The sequence below is a fragment of the Didymosphaeria variabile genome, assembly GCF_027946475.1.
Source record: "Didymosphaeria variabile strain IMI 356815 chromosome Unknown scaffold_8, whole genome shotgun sequence".
NCBI classification, from domain to species: domain Eukaryota; kingdom Fungi; phylum Ascomycota; class Dothideomycetes; order Pleosporales; family Didymosphaeriaceae; genus Didymosphaeria; species Didymosphaeria variabile.
This window is the reverse complement of record NW_026611627.1, coordinates 1,315,598-1,334,214: the sequence shown is the minus strand read 5'-3', so window position 1 is coordinate 1,334,214 and position 18,617 is coordinate 1,315,598. Positions and strand designations below refer to the sequence as shown.

Genomic DNA, 18,617 nt, shown 5'->3' with positions numbered 1-18,617 from the left:
CGAGGTAGCGCCTCCATCCGAACAGGCCAAATGAACTGGCTGCCCTACGCGAGCTGGTGCCGGCCTATCGAAGCGGCCGGGCAGCTCAGGTGCCGGCTGTCGCTCCTTAGTGGCCTGTAGGCGGCGCCACACATCATCGAGGTCATCCTTCGCCGTGGCCTGTGATGCAGCTGGTGGGTTCCAGCATGAAGTGTGAAAGCGAGAGCGAACGTCTCCGGTGCCGTGCCGGCAGATGAGCGCCAGATGGAGTTGGCCGCACGAAGACAGCGGGTCGTAGGCGGTGCTGGCGAGACCGTGTTCGTTTTGGTGCTGTGGAGGCGTCACTGTTCATCGTTCTACGGTTGTAGAGTTGGAAGTTACGTCACGTGTGTGTCGACGCCAAGCCTTTCGATGACTAAGAATCGGTTGCGAAACAGGAATGATCGGACTGGAGGTCGAGGCAGCTCCACCTCACCACGTCCACCCTCTATATCACGCGCGCGCCCGCCGTCGGCGTCGACTCTACTTGGGTTCTTCTCACCAGTATTAGTGCCGTCATAATACAGAATATTTGCGATGACATCGGGAGGTGCCGAGGATGGCCAGAAGGGCCCTGCGTCTGTCGCAGCCGAGAAATCGCCAAACAACAATGCCGCAGTTGATTTTGAACAAGGCCAGAGCCCGTACGCTGGCGACGCTGATTCTCAGCTGAGCGACTCGCTACCCAGACCCCGCAAGTCCTCGAGCCACGATCGGGAGATTGCGACTGCTTTGCAGGCCAAAGGCGAACAACCATTACCCTATGATGATGAAGCGCCTCCGCTGCCCGACGAAGCGCCCCCGGAGGATGATGGATGGACGTATGAGTGGGACTACAATGCACAACGCCACTACTTCTACAACCGCCTGACGGGCAAGGCTCAATGGGAGAATCCTCGGTTGCCACAAGCCACCGCTCCAGACTACGGATCGTACGACAGGTTTGCTAACAACTTATTACTATCTTGTTTGCCTTCTTATCCTAATCCGTGCCTGCCGCAGATACGTGAACAGCTCAACCGTTGCCCCCGCGACCAGCTCTGGCGCACCTGGCACCTCGTCTCCGCCTAAGCGCAAACACGGTGGTTACAATCCCGCCATCCATGGCGACTATGATCCGAATGCAGATTATGCTCGGGAAGCCGAACAGGAAGAGGAGCAAGCGCAAGCTGCTGCTGTATCCGCGGCTGCTGCGGCTGCAGGTCTTCCAGACCCAAACGCCGGTGACTATTCCACGACTGCCCAGTTCAATCGCTTCACTGGCCGTTTTCAGCAGGCCGGAATGAACCCGGACTACCACAATGATGAAAACAAAAGCAAGCGCCAGATGAGTGCCTTCTTTGACGTCGACGCCGCGGCTAACAGCCATGATGGCCGCAGCCTGAAGGCTGAGCGTCGCGGCAAGAGCCTGTCAAAGCAGGAGTTGAAGGCTTTCAAGGAGAAGCGCCGCGACAAAAAAGAAGAGAAGCGCCGCGCATGGCTTAGAGACTAAGATCCGGCGGTAAGAAATATTAGAGATGAGCGACGATTGAATGATGTCTAGTACTAATGCAGGCCATAGTGAGTGCATCCAGGCTACGTCTACAAGTCTCGGCGGGTCAGCTTGAGCCAGGAGAAAACTATTGTATTTCTCGCCCACGAAGTCAAGGCTTGGTGGGTCAGCCTCATTCTTTGAAGAACCATTGCATTTGCATATCAAAAGGTTCTGTATTAACAGCTAGGCGGATGTTTCCTTTCCTTGCCGCCGTCTTGATTTGTATTTGTTCATTTGCTACGTCGCACATACTACGGCATGTCATCCACGAGAGGCATAGACCTAGCGACACATAGTGGGTTCATAGCAGGCGATTTATTTGAGAGCTCTTGAGAGTCTGGCGTATCTACGTCTTGCTATCTCATGATAGAACCAATTCATCATGTTGTTCACATCGCCGTTGGTAGCGCAGTTCTCTGACTCTCGTGCATGCGGTCGTCTGAGCCTACTCGCCCACGCCACATCACCTTCTTTCGCCCCACGTTCGGGGCCCACGTGGCAGGCTTCCCGGCTCCCGGTGCTACACTTCAGATCCTACCGTTCCGAACAACGTCGTTCATTGGGGCAGGGTGTAGGGGTGGTGAGCAATATACGATCCTGGGATTGCGTCTATCCTTAGGCCGTTCAACCGTCTTTTGAGGCGTCCTTGGTATCCATATTGTCCATTTGCCTTCTTACGTCTTCCACTGGACCTTCGGCACTCGTCCCACTGGAGCCGTTCAGGGCTGGCTCGCCTTGCGAAGCGGCCCCCATCGCGAACCGAAGTTCTCCGCCTGATGATTCGCCTGCCTGCCCGATACCTTTCTCCAGCTCTTCGACCGCCCCAAGCAGCCACTCGACCACGTCGCCTTTGTCGTTGATCTCCGCTTCGAATACGGCGTCGTGGCCAGCCTTGTTGATTATCGTGACATCGGCACCGGCCTGAACCAGTAGCTTTACACATTCGAGGTGTCCATTGAGAGCAGCCCAATGCAGCGCGGTGTTGCCCGCATCGTTTATCGCGTTGATAAGCCCCGACGCAGGCGCCGAAGCCTTGCCGGTTTCAAGAGAGAAGAGAAGCTTCATCGTGTCTGCGCTCTGCAGTCAGCATCTAGCTCGCCGAGACACCCAATACATCTAAAGAAGGAATGTCCATACCAACATGTCCGTTCGCAGCAGCGTAGTGCAATGCCGTGTTCTTGGAGTAGGGATCTGCCGCTGCAGCGACCAGCGCGGCCTTGGACTGTTTCGAGTGGGCTGAGACATTGGATAGGTAGGTCGACAGCTCATTGACCTCGTTGGCACGCGCAAGGTACAGGATCTCGTCGACAGTGTCTTCGTCCATAGTGGCTGTTGGGTCTGTAGGTGTGTTGCGGAACCTGGCTGCCCTCCATCGCACTTGTCCTCACTCGAGAAATTTTTGGTGGGGGCGGGGCGCGCCTTCCATGTCATGCTTCCGCTAGCCCCAACATGGCTAAAGCAAAGTAGCACAATGCCGACCCGCACCTGCAGCATGAGGCCTTCGCCGAAACACCATCCACGCTTCGGCACCCTACTGTCTCTCTTAGACATCTGTACGACGCGTTCGCGGGCCTCAATTATCGGCTCAGTCGTTATCTTGGGATACTCATGGTTGAATCTGGCGATTTGTCAGGCGACCGGCAGTGATGCCTCTTCTCACTATGGGGCACAATCTGGCAGCCGCTTGCAATATACCAGCTTTTGCATACGTACGTGAAACATCTCCAACTGCAATGTCCAGGTGTATTGGTACTCAAACTACCAATATTGATTCTTCTTCTTCCTGTCCGCTGTTCTCAATGCGCTCTCGCGGTTTTCCTGTCGGGCCGTTAGGATTCGCTACTGTCTCCTCGGTACTTGTTGACGCCCATCCTACGTACTTCTCATCTTCAACCCTGGCCACTGCATATGCACGGATTGCGTAGCCGTCTGCCCTCTCGAACATACATACTGAGCAAAGTTTTGCGGAAGGTGCCAACCGGCCCGTTCGAATGATGCATAGACGATGCATCGTCCCAACAAGTTATGCCAGTACGTACACTTCGCTTTGAAGGTCACGCCATCATCCTGCAAAGGCAATGATGTAGGTCCATCCCAGCTACAGGAAGCATCGCTGCGATACCTAACCCACTGACCGGGTCTGCTCCCCACAATAATTCAACGTCAGATACGAAGGATGGTCGAGATCCTCCCTCTTACAGTTCATTCATTTAGCAGTCTTGGCAACGTTTGTTTCTCGGTTTTGCATCTCAACAGTCTAAACGACCTGAGCCTCCTGATTAATATCGCAGGGATTTCAATAGCCTCGCTACCACAGCAGACTCTGGTGGCACTACGTACGATCAGTATACGTGCATGATCGCCACAGAATCAATCTCGCTCTAGATGGTGCTTCATGCTACCATATTCCCTCGATGCGCAGCCGAACCGTTGCGTACAGTCTAGCTTACGCAGCGGAGAAGCGGTGAATGTCCTGCAGGTACCGCCGCATCATTAGCCGAATTCGGTCGCTCTGGAACCGCCCGGGGAAATTCTCAGCGACAGGGTCGCTGTACTCCGATGCTGCAGGCTATTGGAGATCATGAGCATGGAAGAATCGGCATGCTCCTATTCAGCCCAAATTTCCGTCGCACCGACTCCTGATGTCCGCATACCTTGCATCAACACTCTATATCGCTACGCGAGTACTCATGTTCCTGGGCACTGCATTGTGCATAGCCTGGGGTAACCCAGGTCTCCATACGGGCTCCAAACTCTTGACTGAACATGTAGCTAGGTACTACATGTTCACGGTCGCTGGCTAGTGCTATGCCTGGCTGTACAGACTACATGGAACCGATCATGAAACAACGTCAGAAACGCCACGTCAACAGCCACCCAAAAACGAAATGGTGCGCCAGCGTTCAACGGTCACCCTTGCGCGATGCCTTTCAAATGTCACAGTTGATATTGTTCCGACATCACATTTACCCTGGTCTTCAACCTTTTCCCGCACGTGGCATTGCTTAGCTTCAGCAATGGCCTCCATGAATTTTCCAACAGCGCTGCTTTATGTTGTTGTGGTTGCCAAGACCACAGCCGTGCCGTCTATATTTGCTTCTTTCGCGGCCCGTACGAAGAGCTAGGAATGGCGCACGGGAGAGCTACCGTGCCGTGGCTGAAACGTTGAGGGCTGGGGCTAAGTTCGAATGCCGTTGCCGGAGGAATCCAAATCATGGAGGGCCGGCAGAGGTGATGTGCCTCCCGTCGGTCCCCCTGAAGTCGATTTGAGGAAGGCCGCGCGAGATTGGCTTTGCCAGGCGGGGATGTTGGGTCATGGATGCCCCCTGAGCTCCAAGAGCAAGGCAACTCGACGAAATGGTGACTTTTCGCCGAAACAGCCAGCATGTGGGAAAACCTTTGTCGCCAAGCATGCTACAAACCTCGTCCGGAAGGTGTCCCAGGACACGGCATCGTGAACGAGATTTGAAGGTGGATTGCGTCGGCGGGCGCACCGTGGCACAGTAACGTATCGTTACGTAATGCACGTATAATTGACCTGGTCGCTTCCAGTATGATGCTCAACATCGCGAAAGAAGAAGGAGACTGTAAGCGATATGTTCTCCAGCGGAGCAGTCAATAGATCTTTAGTCTCGCTAATGCAGACTAGCTGAGGCTTAAAAGTTACATGTAGCATGTGACACAAAACGTCAAAAGTGCAAGTAGACCTTCCTAATCCAGAACAATAAAGAACCTCATAGTACTCTACAAGTCCTTTGGCGTCACATGCTAAGTGACACAAGTAGACGAAGACGGCAGTCAAACATACGATCCAGGCATCTCCCTCTTCACATTCTCCCTCACACCTTCCAGACTCACTCTCTCCCCACTTCCCGCATCCCCACCGGCAACAGCAACCCCTCCTCACCCCCATCATCGTCTGTCCATCTCACCACCGCATCGACCATCTTGTTTACCCCCTCCTCCACAACACCCACCCAATTTCCTGCCCAAAGCTTCTCACCCGTTCTCTCGACCCCATCCGCAATATGCAGGACGCTGTGTGTGCTGCGGGACCGCTTTCTCGGGTCTCCGTTCTGAGCTTCAAGAGCGTCGAGGTCCGAAACAGGCGAGGATGAGCGGCTTGGGTATGGCGACGCATGTGAAGAGCGGCGAGGTGGTGTTGGCGGTGGAGGCGTCGGCAGAGGCTTTGAGAAGAAAGCGTGGTGCGCGGCGAGGTACTCTGAGCTTGAGCGGGGGCTGACGGGTGGTGGGAGGAAGGGGTTTGCTGGTGAGGACGGTGGTGATAAGCTGTTATAAGGTTGATGCTGGTTGTGTATAGTAGACACGGTGACAGGTGGTGGGGTAGAGGACTCCCACGGTGGGAGGGACGGCGAGGGCGGTGTTTGTCGTTCTGCGGCTGGGGTCCTCTTGCGAAGACGTACTGGAGACTTATTTGTGCGCTCTGGTGTTGCGGAGGTGGTCGCGATCGTAGCCGTCCCTTCACTCGTGCTGCTCGAAGTCGTCCCACCTGAAGAACCCGATGGTAGCGGTGCGTATGTTGAAGGCATGTCCACGGGCCTCTGCCGTACCACATGCTGATGTCCCCAGATTAACTTCCACCACATCCGTCTTCCGGTCTTCTTCTCGCTTGTCTTCTTCTTGTGTGTCCCCTTACTTGGTGTTGAAGGTGGCGAGGCGATCAACCACACAAGCACCGACCATAGTGCGCCTAAGCCTAGACATGCGAATAAGACGTATTGCACAGAGAGCGGGATTTCCGGCAGCTCAAACCCACCACCCTCCATACTTTCGAAGGGTGCAGGCGGATTGAAATTTTGGTCCGAGATGGCGGTGGGAGTGGTCGGTCTTTTGGCGCGGTGGTCGTAGTGGGTGAGTGGATAAGTCAGATCGTCTTCCTGATAATGAGTGTGCGCAAGGTTGTTGGACTCGTGCAAAGTTGATGCAATGCCATGCAGGAATGACGGTGGCGACGACGTTGCTGGAGCGGCTACCTCGTTGCTGGGTTGACTGTCGGTCTCTGTAGGTTGATTCCACTCGAAATCGCTTTCACCAGCCACGTGCAACGCAAGTCGCGATTGGGTCGGTGCTGCCTCTGTACTTCGCGAAGCAACCCACTTGAGAGTGCTAGGCGGTTCGACCCATCGTACGGTTGTGCGTGTTACAACTATAAGACTCGTAGAAAAGGTTGGGAGTCCATCCACGCTGCGGTTTAGGAACGGTCTATGGAAATATCGCGGTGCCATATTATATTGCTTCAGTGCGCGCTGTAGCTGGATTTGGGTATAAGTTGGCAGGTCAGTAATGTGTTTTACAAACAAGGTAAAGTTTATCATAACGAAGTCTCAAAAATCAGGCGTAGGCCAGCGCTGGACATATGAGAATACCTTGACCTACGTGTGAAGTATGCAAGTACTCAGTACGCTGTAACATGTGCAACACACTGCTCTGCTATTATTCCCTTGCAGCCCTCCCATGAGTTCACTAAGCATTTGAATGTCCGCATTCGCTCCAGCTTCAGGGTGGAATGCAGATCTGCTAATCCCCTTATCACAACAGGTTTTTAGGTTCATCAGGCGTACACGGAGGCACAGTGTATGCTGCAATACATAGGCAATTACAAGGTTTTGACTACTTAGAAGCATGGGGAATGTCTATTCTTCCCCATGAAGCTGTGAAAACAAACGCCGCCCAATGTAGTACAGTCAATTTTATAATAGCTCGCGCGCTGAAGCAAAACATCTAGCAGTGAAAGTATGAAAGGCTCTTGGGAAGCATTTCAAGAAGAGCGTTTTAAACACCGCATTAGAAAATCTATTAAGAACGAAGGCCCTTTGGTTCGCAACAATCGCGAGTACGGAACTGTGACCTGCATTGTGCTGAATGCATACACATTGCGATGTCCGATAAGTAGTCGCAGGCTGCAGGGTGATCTCGGTGCAACGACAGCGGAGTTTGCGCACGCACTGAGGCTTGACCCTAAGGACCAGCTGCGATAGCGTACAGTGCAGCGGCGTGCTAGCCAATCGGACGTAGGATATACGGGAGTTTTGGAGCAGGTTTGCTCACCGGCGGTTGAAGTTGAGATAACGAGCTGCCATGAACAGGATGAAGAGACTAGAGCCAATGAAAGCCGCCATGATACCAAGATCGCGCCAGCGGTTGTTGAACGAGAGACCAAGGGGCTCGAAGAACTGGTCGCCAACCTTGTAGGCACAGTACTGGCAAAAATCGGTAGCGTTATCGACAATATAGCCCGGACCGCCGTTGTTGAAGTAGTCGCTCATATAGTCTCCACAATTTTGTCCTTTAGGCGCGTTGAAGGTATTCAACTCGACCGGTGTGCATTCTACCTTCCGGTCATGGAGCTCCGTAACAATCATGCCGCCAACGAGACGAGTCATCGGGTTGAGCTGGTAGAGCCAGGCTCGCCAGAAACCAGGGATCTGTGGCTTTGGAATAGTGACACCACAGAAGAGGGCGAAGATGACGATAACGAACGGGTTGATGAGCGAGGAGATGAAGGGAGTTGGGGTGAGCGCAGCGAGGGCCTGCGCTAGAGTAACAGAGAAGATTTCTGTGATAAGGATCATAAGGAATTGGTATCCGGCGCGAGATGAAGCCGGATTCAGCCCAGGAATATAGTAGATCGGTAAGAAGAAGCAGACAGCGCACAGAACGTTGTAAGGCATCTCGGCGATGATCATGGAGAGCGCAAACGGGAACGTCTTATAAGCCTTGGCCATCTGTTCGCGGTAGGAAATCATACGGGCGACGGCGTACTTCGGTTCGACTTGAGCAAGGATGAGGGCGGGCAGCACGGTGACTTGGAATATTACGAAGACCCTGTATTGGAGCGAGGAACGGGAATCATCGAGCTGGAGGTACATCAATCCGGTCAACAACGCGATGATGACATGGTTGAAGAGACGTGTAAAGCCGTAGTTCGGAGTCCTCCAGAAAGCCAGATTCTGGCGCTTGTTGACTTTCTTAATCTGGTGCCACAGTGGGGTGGCATACCTAGACGCGCAGATACGAAGTCAGTTAAGTCAGGAAAGTGGAAATAGTACGAAGTCTTTATGTGTAAGACATATCGAGTCGTACCAGGGTAATACTTACTCCTTCTGTTCCACAGGCTCAGCAGCACCAACCTCAGCGATACGAGTCCTCTTCATGCGGACAATTTCTTCCTTGGTCTGGGCAAATTCGGCTGAATCTCGCCATACATCCGCCCAGTCGTGCTTGCCAATACGGGGCGTCGAGCCAGCGCCTATAGCGTCAAGCATCCACTCAGCAGGATTAGCATCCGGCGGACAGTCTGCACCATGGCGATGAAAGTAGTCGAGAAGTGCGTGGGCGTCCTTGCCAATATCTCCAAAGTAGACACATTGGCCTCCGCGTTGAAGCAACAAAAGCCGGTCGAAGTTTTCGAAGAGAGCCGAATTCGGCTGGTGAATCGTACACAAGATTGCCTGCCCTGCTGCAGCTAGCTTTCGCAGGAATCGAACGATGTTGAAGGCACTCTGGGAATCTAGACCTGAAGTGGGCTCGTCCAAGAACAGGAGGAGCTCGGGCTTGGCAGCCAGTTCGACTCCGATTGTCACACGTTTACGCTGTTCGACGGCAAGACCTGTCTCCGGATCTCCAATGATAGCGTCTGCCATATCTTCCATCTCCAAAAGAGAGATGACCTCCTCGACATATGCATACTTTTCTTCCTGAGGAGTCTCAAAGGGTTGGCGTAGATCAGCAGAGAAGCGAAGAGCCTCGCGAACAGTCTGGGCAGGTTCCTGGATACGATTAGCTCGCAATGTCGATCGATCTAGAAAAAAGGACTTACATGGACATCGAGTTGCTCTGCATACGCAGTGCCTCTCTGGAAGGCAATGCCAGGCGATTTGCCATCAACAAGCTTGTCGCCCCCAATGACACCAATATTCTTCCGGGCTGCGAGCACATCCAAAAGTGTTGTCTTACCAGCTCCGGAGGCACCCATGAGCGCCGTGAGCTGCCCTGGCTTGACGAATCCATAGATATTATTCAGCAGACGCAATTGTCCAGATGGAACCGGGACATCGTAGCAGAGATCCTCCCAGGTAAGCACAGCCTTAGAGGTGATCTTCAAGCCGGAGCTTGCATCAGTGTCTTCCTCTTTGCGGTTTCGTTTGTCGCGCTTCACGTGAAGCTTCTCATTCAGCTCCTTGAGCTCCTTGTCTTCCTTAAGGAAGAAAGTCACCGTTCGGCCTCCCGCACCCCACTTGACGTATTCTCCGAGGAACACGTTGGCTGTCAGGAATGCAACAATAAGAACAACACTGATACCCCAGTTCCGCCAGAGATCGCTCGTCAGGTAGGAGAATCCAATACGGATGTAATCAGAGCCGGACACAAAGGTGGAGCCGGCTTGACTACCGGACAATGTGCATACCTGAGAGTTGATATCGCCATAACCAGGACCGTTAGGGACCAAAGAGGTACCGGCACAGGTCAGATCGAGGCGCCCAAATTCATTCATCATAAGCGCCGAGAAGGCGAGACCGAGCGCGTTGATATAGAAGATCCACCTTAGCCATACCTGCTCAGACTGGTACTGGATGATGTAGCCAGACGTCAGTATGAATAACGTGATGATTGTAGCAGCCAGACGGATAGCGACGTCAAAATCAGGACACAAGCAACCGACGGTTCGGAAGAACAAGGTCATAGCCAGGTATCCGGTAATGATCATGAGAACGAAGATGAAGAAAGCGCCAGCATCGCGTACGAGTCCGGTCATGAAGTAGACGATTATACTGAAGATTAGGATCTGGGCGGATGAGAACAGCAGATCAACACCGATCTGAGCTACCCACAAAGCGGATGGACGATGGAAGGTGAACGCTCGATGTTTGTTGACAATTGGTCGTCCCAACATAACACCTGGCAGTTCGGAAAAGGCGTTGAAAGCGTTGAACAAAAGCGCAATGAAGAGCACACCACCTCGAGTGAAAGCGCCGTCCGAAGTTGTGGGAAGATCCAGCCAGACAGTACCGATGACAATAGCAATGATGATAGAGGTAGCCCAAGAAGTGACAAGAGTAAACTTATCCTGCCACTTGAGCAGGAACTGGCGCTTGAAAAGGGCCTGCACTTGCAGGTAGAACGGGATCGAGTAAACGGATTTCTTCGGTGCATGTCGCTTGCTTTCCTGGACCGCGGTCATGAACTCATCGTGAACCTCTTTCTCTTCAGCCATTTGAGTGTGATATGCGGCGATCTCGGCGTTACAGTTGGCTGCGATCTGAGAGTCCTTGTAAGCTTGAGCCAGAGCGTCCGGTGTACTCGGCACATCTTTCTCACTTCTTCCATCCTTGTATTCACGCTCGAATGGATCCGTGCATCCAGTCAGGTAATCCGGTGATGTTTGACGAGGCTTTTCCAAGAACCCGAGACCTTCAAAGTAAGCACGGGCGTCTTTCGTAGGACCGAAGTAAACCTGTCGTCCACTGTCGATGACCAGCACCTTATCAAAGACCTTATATATGTTTTCAGATGCTTGGTACAGAGACACAAAAGTCGTGGTCTTGTAAATGTTGGTGAGGACCCTAAGAGATCGAGCATAATCGACAGCAGTAGAGGCGTCCAGGCCACGAGTAGAGTTATCCCACGAAATCACAGATGCGCCAGTGATCATCGTCTCAGCAATAGACACACGCTTCCGTTCGCCTCCAGAAACTCCGCGGACAAAGGGGTTGCCGACGATGGTGTTTCGGGTGTGCTCAATGTTGAACATCTTGAGCATCAGGTCTATGACTCGTTCCTTGAAGTCTTTGCGCGACACACCTGCTGGTCGTTTACCAGGAATCTTGGTCTCGAGCGCGAAATCTAGGGTCTGCCCAACGGTCAGGGTAGGGTGATGGTTTTCGTCTTCCTCACAGTAGACGGCTTCACCACGGTAGCGCTTTTCGAAGAAGTCGCTTTCGAAAGGACCGTACAGAACTTTGCCATCGACCTTGGTGTAACCGTAACGCTGGTTGGAGGCCACTTTGAGGAAGGTGGTGCAACCGCTTCCAGGTCGACCGAGGACCAGGCACATCTCGCCCGGCTTCACGACACCCCTAAAGTCCTTGAGAATGTCGAACTCGCGCCCCTTCTTGCCGAGCCCGAAAAGGCCTTGGATCGTGCCGAACACGTTGAAAAATGACACAAATGCATCGGGGAAGGTCTTGACGTAATCTGTGCGGAGCCCATGTTAGTATAGGCATTACATTCGCAGAAAATGGGTTGCAAGATGTGATATACACGCATCAAAGTAGAAAACCCTGACACTGTATAAAGCATTCCGGGCTTGATGCAGCCCATGATAATGTGCTCGAATTGTTTCGACAGCATAGTACTTACTCTTGACGCCGCCAATTCCGCTCACGGTCAGGTCTTCAAAGACCACACCAATGCGCTTTGACTTGATACCTGCTCGTTCTTCCTCGTCGCGATTGCCTCTGAGCACAGTCTCCAGATCGAATGGCTCTTCAGAACCGGCTTCCCCATCAACGGCCTTTTCAATATCGGCGGTGGCGCCTTTACGACTCTGGCGAGACTTTGTGCGGCTCAGATGACTGGTCCTAGAGAATTCGCGATTCAAGGCTGCGAAGTCGGCCTCGGCGCGCGAGATGTTGACACCGGCATCATGTTGGTCGGAAGTTTGGGCGGTCTTCTCTCCGGAGCTACTCGAGATGGTAGTGATGCTTTCGCTGTCGCCACGAGGACGGCTGGCTTCTATTTCTTTGGCAGCACTCTCTGGCTCTTGGCGCAGCGCCGTAGTACTCAAAGGGACGTCGGCCTTCTCCATGGTGGCGCAGGTGAGGGCGCTCGCCAGCGTAGTCAGGCGCGAAGTGGTTGTTGCGCGGGCCACAGAGAGGACGCTCTGGGCGTTTGGGAAACAAAGGAGTGCGAGAAGAAAAATCAGCGACCAGGAGCAGAGTGAAGTATTGGGAATACACAGTATTTCCAATCGGCCTTAAGGCGCGACACGACGCTATGCTCTAGAGCCCGTCTCGAAAGGTACCGAGGGCAGGGGTCTATGGATCCACCCGCCTTGCTCGTTGTCGTTTAGTGAAGCACCGAAGAAGGTTTGATGCGTTTCGCGAAACGGGATAAGGAGTGCAGAAAATGCCGGGAACACGCCGGGCAACTGTTTGAGGCGCGTGGGGGGAGCATTCGTCGGAGTGAGTCATGTTAATCAGACAGGCTCCGCGGGCGTGGTCATGGATAGGGTGGGGCATCATCGGCCTCGAAGGGCGGAGAGGTCGTCGGTAGCAAGCGCCAAGCCACCCGCACGGCAACGGCAATTGCAGCCGCGTCTTCCCATGTTGCTTCCATTTTGTCCTCATCGACAGACAGCATGTATGCTCGCCACGCCGACAGTCTCTCGTTGGGATCCTCCGCACCCTCGCCAGGTTGTCGTGATACCGCGTCAGAAATGGAGAACGAGGTGTGACCGGAGACGGATGCTCACCGATCCGAGCCGAATCGCCAAGGCGCCCGCTATGTTGCACAAATATCGAGACCTCCCCACCGCGAGTTTGTAAGCGGCCATGAGGAAACTCTCGCTGAAAGTTGCCAATTGCTGCGGAATGTCCGTTATTCGTCCTATCTCCAGCATTTGTAGCGAGAAGCATCGGGGAGCATCCATCGCATAACCCTACGCGGCTAGCCACCATCTTATTCCCTCAGCATCTGGTATCCTTGGCTTTACTAGATGAGATACCTTGCTCATAAATGTCGCCGGTCCACTCACGCTCGCCGCTTACACTCCGCTGCCTTCCCTCCTCGAGCTTCAGATGAGTAATTTCGAATCATGTACTGTGTACATTGCAGAAACTACGGAGAAGATACCGACAAGCGACAATGGGCCGCCCTTTTCTCAATCTGCTCTCATCGACGCTAGCAGGCACCCGTCGTGCTAAGACAGCTCCATACCCCCCAACATTGACGTCTCCGGCCTTCTGCCCTTTCCTCAATTCCCACCGGCCTTCTGTTACCACATCGCATCGCGAACGCGTCAAGAAAGCGCGCCGGGTAAGAGATGGTTAGACGCAAGCTGATAAATTGATACTAGGGCGCACCCTCTAGCCAATCCTAACTCTGTTCCGCTTACTCTGTACCTCGGCTCTAGGGACTAGCATTTCGAAGCAAAAAAACCATCACGACTTGGGCCCGAACCGATGACGGTGCGTTTCTACCGTGACGCCAATCGTCGCTTCACAGCTGCAAGGTACACCACGGTGCTGTATGACACCGCTTGTTGCATTGGAATGTCGACTGGCCTCGTATCGCCAGCTGCGCGGCTCCTTGGCAGTCGTATTTGCTTGTCCCTCCGAAACAACACTGCTAACAGTGGTACCGGTATCGATACGAAATCCAAAAATACCCGTGTCTCAACGTCCCGGTGTTATTACCTACTTCTGTAGCAGATCTGAGCAGAAGCGCTGTGGTAACACGAAGTCCGCTCTCGAATCGACTCACCGCGCGCAGCCTCAAAACCCGATAATCGGCAATGATTGGATTGCAGACGCCCCTTGATGCCACCGTTGCTCGCCCTGCATCTCGTATTGCCAATCACTGCTTAAACTTCTCCCGTTGTGCCCGATCGGACGTTGCAGGGGCCTTAGTCGGCAGCTCTATCTTATAATCATACGCGTTTTCCGGCAGGCTTCTATGGCTCTACGTTGGGCTTCTCGTAAGGCACGGCAAGTTGACGCGGTATCAGGTGCCATTCTACGTCGCGAAACGGGTAAGATGAGTATTCTTAGTTAGCTCGGATCATGTACCCGAGCAAAGCAAAGGTTCAGGTATACTCGCGACCTTGACCTTCTTGGAGTCTTTACAGCGGCTAGCTCCGACTTCTGCTCGTTCCTACGCATATATTAGAAGCAGATCTCTGCTCTCCTTTCAATCTTCACAACTCTTTCAGTCAACTCTCTGCTCCCAGACTTCTTCACAATGTATTCTATGCCTCCAATCCGTTTCACGCCGCTTCAAGTCGTCAACGTTCCCTCACCAAACGGCAACACGGGTCATCCTTTCTTCCAGCCCCAAACCTCATCCTCATCCAGTTCTGGATCAGCTGCTCAAATACCCAACACATCCTCAAACAGTTCCAAAAATGATAAATAGTCAGAACGACGGTCACGCTATCGAAGCCTCATGCAACCCCCGCGTCGAAACCTGTTCTGCGATATGGTCAATATGTCGGGCCTCTGGGTCCTGTTCAGCAGCTGGAACGGAGTTCGTTGGCACAGGCACACTGCAAGCAAAGGAGAACATCAAAGAGTTCAGAGGGAAAATTCGATACTCGTAATTCCCGGGGCCTCTCTAGTGGCTATGTTGGGATAGCGTAATGTTGGGCACTGCCACCGCCTAACGCGACACTACGAACCACGATGACTTCCACTTCCACGAAAAGGCACTTTGACTGGATGGACAGCGCGCAAATGGGTTCAGCTATGATTCAGGGCTTGAGAGTGCAATTTGACAGGGCCCATGAAATGCCACTTTGGTCATCCCGCGCGGTCGACACTCACCACCCCTTGTCAAGTCATCTTCTGTAGCTGTGGACTGTATTTAAAGCTCAATGTACCATCCAAATGACTTCATCATCGTCTGTTAACGACTGTGTTAAGATCATAGTTTGAGTTGGACTGATTTCCTAGGCATCACCGCGATGCCGGTGCTACAACAGCTGCAATCCTGCACAAGATGTAACAGAGCCTGTCGTACTTGCAAGAAGTCTCCGAGGACCAGACTTATCTGCTTGGCCATCGGAGAGCCCGAAATAGCTTTCCACTATCGCACTTTCTACCCTGTTGTCCACGATCTCTCCGGTCGTTGTTCTTCAGCTGTATGACAGGCATCTAGTAGCATTGTCCAATCAGAAGTATAGCTGCAACCCAGCTGCTGTAACGTTGTGCACGCCTTTCGATGCGATCATCCCCCCTACTCCCAACAGATCAAGGAACCTGCGCATCGTCAGGAACTGACCCACAGGTCGCCGACCTCTGGATCTACACGAGCAGTCGTATCTGCGATCCTTCCCAGATCCATGTCTCATGGTCCCCACTAAGAACCGAATACGCCCTTGGCGGTCCTTCCAGAAACGGACAAACTCTCCATCACCAACAAAGCCACAAACGTGTCTACGCTGACATCGCTTTACCTCCAGGCACCCGCATGCACACGTGCTGCTCGCATCTGACTACACATGCGTCTGCGTCTTACACAAAACTCTACTCGGTTCCTCGGCGCCATCCGAACAACCTCGTTGAAAAAGGCAATGCGAAGCTGACATTTCGCTGGAGACGCCGGAGATGCACAAAATTAATCAAGCAATCGCCAATACAGATAATTGCTAGGGCGTAGAGAACGAGACGTGGGGGCCGATGGGATCTGAGCTTAGGTGCTAAGAATAGGTGGCTGTGTGGGAGTGGGGAGTACGAGATCAGATGCGTTGATTTATCCTCTCTGGAGAGCAACTCTCAGCGGAATAATTTACCGTGTGTATACGCTCATGTTGCTCTCGGTTCTTTCGCAACGACACACGACAATTGCGCTGACGCGTATAGATAGATAGCTTATGAAGCTCTGCACATTCCCTTGTCTTCTGTCCAAGACAGCCTATATTTCACATTATTTTCCACGATCAGAAGAACTATAAGCATATCCGATGGACAGCGTAGACTTCAGTGATCTTGTGAGGTCGAGGTTGCAGTTCATCCGACCAGGTGCTTTCCACATCTGTAATTCATCCGACCATGGCCTAGACCTCGGCCGACCATGGCAGGCGCACTTCGTGGTAGGCCGAGGTACCACCGTGGTTGCTCGAGCTGAGAACACGACTTCTCTGAGCCTCAAGCCGCATTTGATTGTACAGGCATGCAGTCCTGTTCGATAGGGTTTACACTTCCTGTTGCATAATAGCAACTGTTGTTGCAGGTGACCCGGGAGTTGACCGTGGGGGTTGGGGTCTGTGGTTGATGCAAGTTTGATTCCATATTCGGGTCGAAATGCTGTGGTCGGCTCGTCAAATTCGTGGTCGGCTCACCAAACCCCATGGTCGGCTCAGCAAATCCCATGGTCGGCTTGTCAATTATCATGGTCGGCTCGTCAAATCTCATGGCCAGGTTACGTCAACATCACCTCCTTCCACCTTCACAGCTGCTCTATGCATGCGGTCGCTGGACGATATTCAAACAGCCACCTAGCGTCATTTGAAACGGCCAATCAGTTCTTCAGCTGTGCTGCTCAGTCACTGCCGTGAATACCTGCTCGTACCTCGCTGCACAATTGCATCGCGTTTTTCCGAACAAATTGTCAACCCCATCTTTCCCCCGCGATCGACAGGGACTAGCCCTGCTTGCGCTACCCGTTTCTCCAGATCAGTCGCACGGAAGCCAACATCGGCTTTCATAATCCCACTCGCGCTCATGTAGCCCTCGCTACGAAAGCTACAATGGCCGAGTATCAGCCGCGCAAAATGTTATATAACCCGCCGTCTTGCTAGAAGGTCCTTGAGCTTTACCAATCCTTTCAGTTTGAGCAAAGCTGGGCATCGAGTCGGTATTCAAGGCAGCCATTGTCTTCTCGTCGCGATGCTGAAATTCTTCGTCTCCACGTCCTTGGTCTTGCTGGCCTCCACCGTGACCGGCTTGGCCGCGCCCACCCCGCCAGGCCTAGAGTTCCTGTACTCGCTCAACTGCACCCTTGGCGAGATATTCACCACCGGCGTTGGGCCATACGGAGAGGTCCGCGTGATCCCCATCACCGGCGGGTATTTTGAAGGTCCTAAGATGAAGGGTATCTGTCCCTGAGTTATTTCCTGTGTACTGTCCCGAAGGATGATGCTGACAGTATATTCTTTCTCTTTCCCAGGCGATGTTCTCAACCTTGGTGCAGATTGGAACTATCTCGATAATCATGGCACTACCCACCCCGACACGAGGTACTCCCTGCGGACCGATGACGGTGAAAACATCTACATCAAAACCGCTGGATCCGCACAGTCTGACGGCCTGACGCATCTTCGTGGAATCTACGAGACAGGATCGGAGAAGTATTTCTGGCTCAACTACGTCACAGCCGTTGGCATTTTGCGCAGCGGGGCAGCGTCCAATGTCTTGATCGATATGTGGTATCTCACGTCACCTCCGAACGGCACTGTCGCGGTTAGAGAATAAGTGGGTTGAAGGGAGGCCGCGTGGTGAGGGACAAGTCCAAATATGCGAGCGAGTGAGCTTCATAGTGAAGTGTACTTTGAAAATGGAAGCATTGCACATGCGTTTGGGGTGCATTCCGATTCTGAACTACCCGCTCCACGAGGTGACGGTTTGAGTAGGGTTCGTACGTCAAGATCGAGAAGCAAAAATAAGATCATGAAAGACCAGCCTAGTCATAGGAGTATATGACTCACCTCTTTTCGCATAGTAAATCGAGGGAATACCAAGCATGCCTTTATGGTAGGCCCAGGTCCAGCCATGGTCCAACTTGTGGACACGCGTAGCATCATAGGTGAAAAACTACAAACACGATACCTTGGAATCCAGTTGTACCAGTGACAAGACTAAGACTGCTGACGCAGAGCCAGGATAGCACTGGAGATAATATAGGAGTTAGTAGTCAAAATTTAGTCATCTCAGTGTTGATAAAAGCTGACTTCGTGGTCGGCTCAGCTCTCGTGGTCGGCTCAACTCGCATCGTTGAACGGACTCAACCAGTGATAGCAAATCTTCGGTCAGGCGATATAAGTTTCTTAGTCTCCGGGACATTGATTGCTTAGTTCGGCCAAGTCTACCTCATATATATTTCTTATGGTTGGATGAGCTCTATGCGTGGTTGGATAAGCTCTATGCGTGGTCAGATAAGCTCTATGCGTGGTCGGACGAGCTCCATGCGTGGTCGGACGAGCTCCATGCATGGTCGTGTCAACTCAAGTGGCCCTCGTCAATCTTGATTCGTTTGCTGAGGAGCACAAAAAATAAGTCAAAGGTCGTGGCTGCACGAGAAATTATGGGTGATGTCTCAGGACTGAAGG

The 18,617-nt window shown here is 52.8% G+C and overlaps 5 protein-coding genes across 5 annotated transcripts; 2 read left to right on the top strand and 3 right to left on the bottom strand.

Moving 5' to 3' along the window:
• Window positions 1–555: 555 nt before the first annotated feature.
• Window positions 556–1,510, top strand: N0V89_010665 (uncharacterized protein; the record flags this gene model as incomplete). The annotated part of the gene is made up of 2 exons (XM_056219406.1): window positions 556–959; window positions 1,021–1,510. The coding sequence occupies 2 exons, from the start codon at window positions 556–558 to the stop codon at window positions 1,508–1,510; spliced, it is 894 nt and encodes a 297-aa protein (XP_056066533.1).
• A 666-nt stretch (window positions 1,511–2,176) lies between these two features.
• Window positions 2,177–2,617, bottom strand: YAR1_2 (ankyrin repeat-containing protein; the record flags this gene model as incomplete). The annotated part of the gene is made up of 1 exon (XM_056219405.1): window positions 2,177–2,617. One exon carries the CDS (start codon window positions 2,615–2,617, stop codon window positions 2,177–2,179), a length of 441 nt encoding a protein of 146 aa, XP_056066532.1.
• Window positions 2,618–2,642: 25 nt separating this feature from the next.
• Window positions 2,643–2,876, bottom strand: YAR1_1 (ankyrin repeat-containing protein; the record flags this gene model as incomplete). Its single annotated transcript, XM_056219404.1, has 1 exon — window positions 2,643–2,876. One exon carries the CDS (start codon window positions 2,874–2,876, stop codon window positions 2,643–2,645), a length of 234 nt encoding a protein of 77 aa, XP_056066531.1.
• Window positions 2,877–7,617: 4,741 nt separating this feature from the next.
• On the bottom strand, window positions 7,618–12,380 carry SNQ2_2 (ATP-binding cassette transporter snq2; the record flags this gene model as incomplete). Its single annotated transcript, XM_056219403.1, has 4 exons — window positions 7,618–8,572; window positions 8,672–9,342; window positions 9,393–11,767; window positions 11,933–12,380. 4 exons carry the CDS (start codon window positions 12,378–12,380, stop codon window positions 7,618–7,620), a joined length of 4,449 nt encoding a protein of 1,482 aa, XP_056066530.1.
• A 4,798-nt stretch (window positions 12,381–17,178) lies between these two features.
• On the top strand, window positions 17,179–17,763 carry N0V89_010661 (uncharacterized protein; the record flags this gene model as incomplete). Its single annotated transcript, XM_056219402.1, has 2 exons — window positions 17,179–17,383; window positions 17,459–17,763. 2 exons carry the CDS (start codon window positions 17,179–17,181, stop codon window positions 17,761–17,763), a joined length of 510 nt encoding a protein of 169 aa, XP_056066529.1.
• Window positions 17,764–18,617: the final 854 nt, after the last annotated feature.